General features: G+C 44.5%; 1 protein-coding gene across 1 annotated transcript in view; it reads left to right on the top strand.

Moving 5' to 3' along the window:
* The window catches only part of PTPRT (protein tyrosine phosphatase, receptor type T), a 720,009-nt gene that overhangs the window by 73,819 nt on the left and 635,311 nt on the right, over positions 1 to 10,879 (top strand). Inside the window, exon 3 of the mRNA XM_015563947.1 lies at positions 7,363 to 7,444. Within this exon, the coding sequence (XP_015419433.1) occupies positions 7,363 to 7,444 (82 nt within the window). The remainder of the gene's footprint in view (positions 1 to 7,362; positions 7,445 to 10,879) is intronic.

Raw genomic sequence — 10,879 nt, 5'->3', positions numbered from 1 at the left:
ACACACACACACACACACACACACAGAGGCAGTAGTGGATGGTCTTGTGGCCATGCACCCAGAGTGGAGCACACACAGGGGCTCGCACACCTGCATGCTCCCAGACTCACGTGGACTCAGGGGCAGCCACTCACCCATTCACATATACATCTGCGGGAGAGGAGAGGGGACCTATCAGGAGATTCGAAGACTTTTGCAAAATGGATATTAAATTCACCAGACCCCCAAGTTCTGGTCCTGCATGTATGAGGCTGTGGACTAAATAGTTCTAGTTTTCAGTAGTGCTGGTTTTCACATATGGATGGCTTATGTATTCATTTATTAAAGTCATATTTCACAGTCCTACAATGGACTTTTAGCTCCGTAATAAACAGGAAATTTTATCTTTCTTATTAGTGGGCATTCTGGCAGGAGACCTTGAGCAGGGCCTGGGGTAGGAATGTCCCTCTGCCATTCACCTCCACTCCCACCTGGCGTCTCTCAGGCCAGCGAGGACTTAGCAAGCCCTGCCTCAGATCGCTGCCCCTTTCCAGGGGATATTAATTCTGTTTCATGTTTTTAATGATTCTGAACTTATCCATTGCAAGATTTTTTAAAAGTAAAATAACTAATTATTAATTTTGCAGCCACTGGCTCTCTCTCTTCTCCATCACCTGCCTGGGTGAAATTACCTTTTATCCCGCAGAGTAATTGCTCTGTGGACCCCTGAAATTTAGGAGTCGCCTGATTTGGATTCAACTGGACTCGGAGCCCTTTCTCAGCAGTCCCTCAGGCCTCCTGAGCAGTCCCTGTAGACACTCTACACTCTGCAAGTTTGGTAACTCCATGCACAGTTCAGGAGGATGCATTCCAGGGAGGGGGCCACTCCCCCCCGGAACTCCACCCTGTCTCCTATCTCATCCACCCACCCTCTCAGCTAAGCACCAAACCCTCCTCCATGTCTGCACAGGCCTCCTTGATTTTACCCTGAGCAATCCCTCCACCAGTTTTTACCAGTCATGACTCACATCACAGTGTCTGCCGAGTGTAAGAACTTCAGTGGAAATTTGGGGTGGGGGTAATAGGGGGTAGTCACATGGACAGTCCTTTACTTTCTCCCTGTCCCTAGATCTAGCACCACTCCTGCCTTTCCTCTAATTTTCCATCCCTCTCACCAGAGCAAGATCAATAGTATCCGTGACACTTACAGATATCTTACCATGTCTACTGTAAGCCCTTGAGAATTATCAACTCATTTAATGGAAGACCAGAACATGCTTTCCCATGTTTCTTACAGAATATTACTCTCTCCTATTTGAGAAACCAAAATCTTACCTTCCCTAATATTAGCTTTACAGAAACATTCCCAGGAGGAGTTCTGATGAATGAAAGATACCCTGTCTCATTATAGAACTCTTATTTCTGCGAAGGAAGAAAAAAGGACAGTGAACAAATGTATATTTCACTGTCACACATCCATCCTCCCATGCCAAGCCTTGTGTTCATTCATGGAGTATTTATTGATTATTGTGATATAGAATAGGTACTGGGTGAGGATATGAGAAACAAAGCGTTAGAAGAATTAAGTTAAACTGATTAACTGGAATAAAAGCCAGGATTCTGCTTAATCAGGGGTTTTGGTTAAGTGAGAGTGGTTCACCAAAGTTCAAGAATGGCCATGGCCATGTACTGTGAACCAGGAGACCAGGACCTCAACTCTCAGCCACCCGTGGCTTCCTTTCTGAGTTTTGGTAATTGGGGCTGTTGAGAGGCTAGTTCCAGGTCACATAATAAGTGGTCAGTATTGTGACCTTTATTATTGTGGGCATATTTCTCCATTTGCATTATTTTATTATCATTCTGTTTTCTTTGATGAGGTGCCCCTCTGGTCAATACCCATTATGCCACTGGTATCCTGACACCAATGGACTGACTCCTGCCCTCTTTAGAATCTTATTTCATCTGTCCTTCACTCATATTCCATGCTACTCTCCTGATTCATTCTTCTCTACCTAACATCATGTTCCAGTCTCTACCATCCCCAAAAATACCTTCTCTATTGGGCTTTTAGAACTTGGCCTTGGGCCCTAGCTCTCATCTCTGAACTATCTACTCTGCCTTTCAAGGTGACCTTATCTAGTTCTATAACTTTAAATGACACTTAGATGCCCAAGCTACCGCATTTGTAACTCTGGTTCCTAAATTACCCATGAGTTTCAGAAACGTAATGTCAGATTCCTACTCAACATATCCATTATGATGCTTAATTGTCATCGCAACTTAACATAGCCACCAGGAAACCCTGACATAGCTGACCTGCACACGCGTTTATCATGTCACTTTCCCTATGTCAGTAAATGACACTAGACTTAGCCCAGAAGCTCAGGCTCTAAATTGAAGAGTCCTCGCGGAGCCTTCTCTTTCCTTCACTCTTCTCCTGTTAATCTAACAGCAGTTCTTTTTGTCTCTACGTTCGAAATCTCTCTTAAACCACCAACCTTTATTCCGTATAGCCATCACAGTTATAAACAATATCCTCACTTTTTTTCTCTTTATTTATTGATTTTAGAGAGACAGAGGAAAGGAGAGAAGAAAGGGGAGAGAGAGAGAGAGAGAGAGAGAGAGAGAGAGAGAGAGAGAGAGAGAGAGAGAGAGAGAGAAAGAAAGATTTTTTTCATTTTAGAAAGAGAAGCGGGGGGGGGGGGACATCGATTTGTTGTTCCACTTATTTATGCATTCATTGGTTGATTCCCATATGTGCCCTGACCAGGATCAAACCAGAAACCTTGGCATCAGGATAAAGCTCTAACCAGCTGAGCTACCTGCCAGGGCCCAAAGCTATCCTCATCTTTTGATTGGATGACTACAGTAGCCAAGGGATAGGTCTGTTTGCTTTATTCATTCTCATTTGCCCACCTGCCAGTCAGTCCTTTTCCACAGATTGGTCTGAATATAAATTAGAATGTGTCTCTTCCTTGCTGTAAATCTTTCAGCGAATTAGAAGAAAATTTGAGCTCCTGACTATCCTATCTAATAAAAGAGAAACATGGTAATTAGCTGTATGTCCGCTACCCTTCCCATTGGCTAATCAGGGTGATATGCAAATTAACTGCCAGCCAAGATGGCGGCCGGCAGCCAGGCAGCTTGAAGCAAACATGAGGCTTGCTTGCTTCAGTGACGGAGGACTCCAACGTTCCCCGCCTGCCACTGCTGGCCTCTGAGCTTGCAGTTTGAAACATTGTTACAAATATAGAAGCTAAACAAAACCCCAGAAACCTGCTTTCAGCCAGCCGGGATCTCAGAGCTGGAGTTGAAACAGTGTTTCGATTATAGAACCCAAACAAACCAGATACCTGCTTTCAGCAGCAGAAGCCTAAGAGCTGGAGCCAAGACTCAGAGCTCAAAACCAGCCGGCCCCCACCCATGCACCAGGCTTCTATCCTATATAGTAAAAGGGTAATATGCCTCCCAGCACCGGGTTCAGTGGAACCTAGAGGCCTTCCGGCATCGGGATCAGCGTGACAGGGGGCAGCGCCCAAACCCCCGATCGCCCAGCAGCTCTGTGTGTGACAGGGGGCAAGGCCACAACCTCCCTATCCACCCTGCTCCGTGTGTGATGGGGGGAGCTCCCCAACCCCCTGATCGACCCTGCTTTGTGTGTGACAGGGTACGGAGCCCCAACCCCCCTCATGGGCCCTGGTCTGTGAGTGACAGGGGGCAGCCCCCCAACCCCCTGATTGGTCCTGCTCTGCGTGACAGGGGGTGGTGCCACAACCTCCCCATCAACCCTGCCTTGAGTGTGACAGGGGCGGTGCCCCAACCCCCCAATTGGCCCTGCCCTGAGCGTGACTGTGGGTGGCATCGCAACCTCCCAATCCGCCCTGCTCTGTGCATGACAGGGGGCGGTGAGTTTAGGGAATGAAATGATTTTTGAGCAAGCAATGGCAATAGGGTGTGATAGGTGCTAATTGTATGGTGGTATATGGCATCATGATAATATAACATGAAGGGAGATATGCAAATGTACCATAAAACATTTCGTTTTTAGTATAAATATAAAGTAGCTCATTTTTACTGCAGAAATTTTGGAAAATCTAGAAAAATATAAATCAGAAAATAATCATCTACCATAATTTCCCGTGTCATTAAAAAATTGCACTCATACATTATTACCATTCTGATTTCATCTTTTGTGAATTGCCTACTGATGTTACTTGCCAATTTTTTTTTTTTGAGAGTTTACTTATTTTGTTGAGTCTTAAGAATTCTTTACACAAAACAGGTCATTCACCTTTTTGCTGGCATATATAATTACAAATTTTTTCCAGCTTGCCATTCGACTTTTAATTTTGTTTCAGGCTTTGTTAATATACAAAACATATTTTGACACCATAGTTACTAAGAAGGTATTGTATATTTAATTAAGGCATATTTCAATTTAAGAGATTGATTTTGAAGCATTTGTCATTAATTTCTAGCTTTAATGAATTTAGTTAGAAAATGTACAGAGCCAAACCTATATGGTTTCTTCTTTTTTTTTTAATATATTTTATTGATTTTTTACAGAGAGGAAGGGAGAGAGATAGAAAGTTAGAAACATCGATGAGAGAGAAACATCGATCAGCTGTCTCCTGCACATCCCCCACTGGGGATGTGCCCGCAACCCAGGTACATGCCCTTGACCGGAATCAAACCCGGGACCCCTCAGTCCGCAAGCCGATGCTCTATCCACCGAGCCAAACCGGTTTCGGCTGGTTTCTTCTTTGATGAACTTATACTTTAGTCCAGTGGTTCTCAACCTTCCTAATGCCGCGATCCTTTAATACAGTTCCTCATGTTGTGGTGACCCCCAACCATAAAATTATTTTCGTTGCTACTTCATAACTGTAATTTTTCTACTATTATGAATCATAATGTAAATATCTGATACGCAGGATGTATTTAGGCGACCCCTGTGAAAGGGTCGTTCAACCCCCAAAGGGGTCGTGATCCACAGGTTGAGAACCGCTGCTTTAGTCTGTTATATGATCTTTGTGTAAATAACCCATGAATGTGTGAACAGAAATTTTATTCTCTAAATTCATTAACATTTGTTTAGTAAATGCATCATTGTTTATATTATGTACATACTTGATAGATGCATTTTTTTCTGTTTAATTTGTCAGAATGTAAAACGTGGGTTAAATAGGTATAAATGAGTATTATTTAAACTGTAACTACTATTTGTTTGTTTCCATCATTTTCTTCTTTTAAGTCTATTGACGCCTACATTCTTTTTAAAAAAATATAGTTTTATTGATTCCCAAGAGAAAGGGAGAGGGAGAGATAGAAACATCAGTGATGAGAGGGAATCATTGATCGGCCGCCTCCTGCACCCCCAACACTGGGGATTTTGCCCACAACCCAGCCATGTGCCCTGACAGGGAATTGAAGGGTGACTTCCTGGTTCATAGATCCACATTCAACCACTGGGCCATGCAGACCAGGCCATGCATTCTTATGAATGACCATTTTAGTCCACTTAATGGTTTTTGTTTCCCTTTTGGTTTAAATTCTGCTTTGATGCTTTCACATTATTTTTGCAATAACTGTTTTCTGTTTATTTGTATTTCCCTATTATTTCCCTTTGTTCAACGTGTTGTTCTCAAGGTTACTGAGTCAGTCTGCTTTAGGTGTTTATGTGATAGCATCCAATTAGGTTTTGTCTATTTGGACAGTCTGAGAGCTTTTCTCTATTTTAACCTATTTATTGTCACAAATATTCTTGTTACTTCTGTCACTTTTATTATACAACTTGAATAGTTTTATCCTGTTTCTTTATAAACGTATCTTCTGCATTTGCTCTATTTTCTTGTTATTTTTTCAATAGGACTTTGCTTTTGGTTTCATTTGAATTAATAAAAACATAATTAGATATGCGATTATTGATAGAAAGGCCTTCTGCTGACTTCCTCTCTGCGGGATGAGGCAGCTATCACTTTCATTTCTGCAAACTTTCCCCTCCTTCCTGCACAGTTCTGTTTGTTAACTCTCTCTGAAGGACCCTGTGTCTTAGTAAATCCCTCTTCCCCAGTGGTTGTCATGCTGATGCCAGCTGCTCTATGTTTGGTGTGACTGCCATTCCCAAGTCACTTTATGTAATTCCCAGGCAGCCATATGCTGACTTAGAGGAAGCTGCCTCTTCAAAGCCATCACCACCCTCTCCACCAGTTCCCGTGGTGAAGGCAGTATTGTAATGGGCTTGCCAGAGTTGTAATGAAGCTGCTATGGAAGTGGTGCTATAGGCAAGAGTGGTATGTGTGATTATCCAATGTAGTGGGGGTACCCCAGGCTTGTTGAAAATATAATGTGTCCCAAAAATGTATGCACACTTTGAAGGATTATAAAGTCAGTGTTGACTAACATACAGTACATTTTCAAAATTAAGTCAGTTATCAGCTGTTAAAGTGTATATACATTATTTGGGACACCCTATATAGGGAGGTCCAGGCAAGCCTGAAAACTGTGGAAACTTGAGGTCCAGGGTACTGCATGAACCTGAGATCAGGTTTAAGAGGAATGAATTGGGAGTGGGGTGTGGGGTAGGAGGCTGTGCCAATATATAGGAAGATAGAATTTCTACTCTGTGAAGTGGAGAAGGAGAAGTCTGAGCCTGTGGCTTACGCTGAGTGGGAGATAAAGCCATTAGAATTAGGGAGGTCAATGGGTTGGTCTGGTTGTCCACATGGATAGTCATAGCTCCGAGATGAAGGTAGAGGTTGGGTGACAAAGAAAGCCATGAACTGAGCCATACAGTCTCTACTGAAATTAGCAGTTTGGGTGGGAGTCAGAATGGAGAACTAAAAAAATAATGTTGCCCTTGGATTCCCAGATATCAACAGTTGTGCAGATTTTGAAAGGTGTTATTAAGAAATTCAGATGGACTGTTGGTGTTCCTTGGGGATATAGAATCAAGTCAGGATAAACCTCCCTTTCTTACGGGAGCTTCCAAGGTAAGCTCCTCCCTCACCCCTCATAAGAAAGTTGGGGTATTAGGAAGTAATTCTACTCTGTGTTTCACTTGAAACAACCATGAGAAAGGTGCAGATTGGGGTCTGCAGGCCATATTTGGGTTGCTGTTCCTGCATCCAAGCATTGTTTCTGAAATCCATTAAGAATGTTCCATGTGGCTAACTCTCCTTTTGCTCATCACAAGGCCTTTCTACCTTGTTTTGAAAATCCAACTCAATTGCCAGGAGAGCATCCTAGCCTAAGATAAGGCCTCTTTGGGTGATTCTGATGGGAAGCAGAATCATAAAGGGTTTTTGGGGGGTGGGCAGATTCCTACGATCAGTGCCTACAACCACTTCTGTGAAATTGACTCCCGCCCTGTGTGTGTTGCAGGTGATATTTGAATCCGTCTCTTTGAAAGGCCATCCTGGCTACATCGCTGTGGACGAGGTCCGGGTCCTCGCGCATCCATGCAGTAAGTCTGTTCCTTCTCCTAACACAGCCGTATTCCTCATCAGACTGGGTAGCTTGGGGGCTGCAACCCCCCCCTCTTCATTCAGCTCACAAGCATCTCTCTCTCTGTTTTTTAATTCTTCCAAAGTGCTTACGTACTCAGTGCAATCAGTTCTGAATAAATCCATAATTTTGCCGGCCTGTTCCACAGGCAGCACCTCCAGGAATTTGCAGAGACTGGCAAAACATCTTCGTTTGAATCTCTCTCCATTATTAAGGGAGTCTAAAGTCCTGATTGTTTATTAGTGGGATTCAGACCACTGAAGTGGAAGAATTAGAGGGCTTTGGATAGAATTGTGTGCAATTGTCGTCTTTTTTTTTTTTTAAGAAAAGGAACAACACCAAAACACTGAAGAAATTAGTACACTGTTCAGTCACAGGGAAAAGTACCCCAAAGCTATTAATTTTTAAAAGTAATTTTAAATTCACTCATCAGCTCTGTGTAGGCGTAGAGAAAGATTTCTCACAGTGGTTAGTACTTATGGTACAGTGTCAAGAGCCCTCAAGGGCATACCACTCCTCCATGCCAATCAAGTTTCCCCTTGAATTTCTCCCTCTTTGCTGTATTTATTGTAAGATAATTTGAGTGTGTTTGAGCAAGGAGCTGCGGTTCTCAGGTTCATTAAATCTGAGAAGGGACAAGTCCTGGATGTAGGTAGTTGAGATGACATCATATCCCATGTTTTTGGGGGAAGGGCTATTGTCAAAGGGATGTGCTTGGGAATTATGGTAGCCCTAGGAGGACTCTTTGGGATGCTGGTTCCATTAGTTAGTATTCTGCATATTGGAGATTCTCATCAGTTTCTCAGCAGCCATCTGGTCCCAGGCAACTCTTAGTAGGACTCTCTCTACACCTCCTCTATAGCCATGAGTCATGCTATTGGTGATGGTGCAGTTTGCTGTTCCCTCAAGAGACATCAAGTGCCCTGTCCTTACATGCCTTTCAGTCCTCCCATTTGGGGGCTATTCTCATTTTAGCCCCATCCATGCTGCTTTATTTAAAACAACTCTTCCTACTCCTGCTGCAGTGAATGTGTCAGAGCCTTCATTCCCCTGACACTAGAATGCCATTATTTTACTCATTGCCGGGGAGCACATTCTCTGGAGGAAATAGGGAAAGTCCCAAGGGGGTTGGGCAAGACAGTATTCGGGGTTACTGTGTTTGATGTCGGTGCAAGAGACCCTTCTTTCCCAGAAATCTGCCGGCACCTCAGGAATGCTGAGGTTCTGCTCCACTCTCCATTACTCTCTTTGGCTAAGGTACCCCCTACCCTCTGAGTTACTTTCTGAGTCTTTGGAATTCTCTCGATGGGTCTGGCCATTCAATCATGCCTGGCAAATGTCTCTGATGAGCTAGACTTCATATGGAAAGGGCCCCAGAAGTCCTCCCTGTCCCCGCTATGCAGGGTTTACATAGTGGATATGCAGATGAGTCCCCTTTTCTGGGATTAAGTCTTCCCTTCCTTCAATTCCTGGCATCAGCATCAACTGCCCATTGGAGAATGAGCTTCGTCCTCAGTCTGGCAACTGCATGGGGAGATGGCTACTCTAGCTGTCGTTCACTGAACCTCAGGCCTGCACTGCCATCAGTTTTGAGGCAGTCTCTCTGAAACAAGTCTCTGTCTTAGCCCCCAGCCCTGCACACACCCCATCCTCAGAGAGGATGCTTACCTTTGCTGCATCCAGTGCCTTCCTGCTCCTGACCCTGTGTGTGAGGTTTGCCCTTGCTCTTCCTGGCAGGTGGTATTTGCCTCTTCCCAGGAGAATCTGGCCTGGTTCTCTCCCAGGACCCCAGAACTCTGTGCTCCGATGAGAATTTGTACCTCCACCATGAGGCTCAACTGTACACCTGTCTCTGATCACAGCCTCAACCACCTCCAAGGTCAGATTGGCGACGCTCTGCCTTGACTCCCAGCACCGTTCATGGTTTGCCATTGCAGCCAAATGTTGCCTTCTCCTGAAGAAATCTCCAAGGGAGAGGGTCCCCTGGAGGGCACATGGATGCCTTTCTATCCCCCAAGTCTCTTGGCTCCTCTTAGAATCCTCCTCGGGTCGGGGCTGCTCCTGAATTTAGAATTCTCCTGACAGCCTCGTCCTCCTCCTGCTGAGGAGGCGCATTGCATGGTTATGGAATTACTGAGAGCCGGTTACCCAGCAAATGGGCCATGGGACATAACTCAGGAAGACGTGACCCTGGCTGAGTTCCTGCATAATGTGCTTCGGCCGAGTTCAGCCTTGACGCTTAGGCGGCTGAAACTTAAACTTCCCAGAAATCAAAGTGTGAGGACCCTGTGATAGTGGTTGGAATGGGAAAAATTCCATTTAGCTATGTATACATACACTGGCAGTACATACAGCCCTCAGAGATCTAGCCACCGTTCATGAGTCATGTGGAGTTGAGCAGAGCCTAGCCTAGGCCCCTTCCCAAGGTCCCCTGCTTAGTCCAAGTCTAGTCCAGGTGTCCATCCATCTTTTCTTTCAATAAGTAGACTTTTGAGCATTAGTTGCATGTCAAGAACTTCTACTGGACACAGGGGATACCTAAATTTCAGGTGCATATTTAGCAGAGGGGCAGAGTGAGGAAATACACTAGATAAATAGTATTAAATAAATCACTAATATAATTTCAGATAGCGAGTGCTATGAATATAATAAAGGCAACTAACTAGAATATGGGAGGGCTCCTTAGATAGAGTGGCCAGGGGACAAGTCTTTAAAGGCATGATCTGAGCTGCACCCCGAGTCACAAGAAGGAGTTCACTGCATAAGGGTTTGGGGAGGGGCATTCCAGGTAGAGGAAACCCAAGTGCAGAGGCCTTACAGTAGGAATCACTGATGGTGGGGATATCCTGGGCATCCTGTGCAGGGAAAGTGGTCTGAGCTATCCTGGGGCAGTGGGGGTGGGGGCGGGGGAGGGAGGGAAGCCAGGGCCTGACCATGCGGGGCCCTGAGAGTCATCATGAGCAGTTTCTATTGTAATCTAAGTGTAGGGGGCGCCACTAGAGGTATTTACCGTATTTGCCGGCGTATAAGACGACTGGGCGTATAAGATGACCCCCTAACATTTCCACTCAAAATACAGAGTTTGTTATATACTCGCCGTATAAGACTACCCCCTCTTCCGCACACCTTCCACCCACCAAAGAGAAGGTAAAACAATATCAGATTTGATTTTAACATTTTAATTTATATTCAAATGCTTATGACATGCAGGAAAACTGTCACAAGGCTGTATGTAATCAAACATATACATAAAACAGTGCAAGTTTATTACCGGTAAACATACCGGTAATTCACTAAAGAAAACACACTCTATAGACTGGTACCGTAGATGCTTCTCAGGAACACAGGCAAGCAGCCCACAACCTAGAGGGACTGTCAATGATAGAAGAAAGAT

The sequence above is a fragment of the Myotis davidii genome, unplaced genomic scaffold (assembly GCF_000327345.1).
Source record: "Myotis davidii unplaced genomic scaffold, ASM32734v1 scaffold199, whole genome shotgun sequence".
In the NCBI taxonomy this organism is placed as follows: Eukaryota; Metazoa; Chordata; class Mammalia; order Chiroptera; family Vespertilionidae; genus Myotis; species Myotis davidii.
This window is presented reverse-complemented; position numbering and strand designations above follow the sequence as displayed.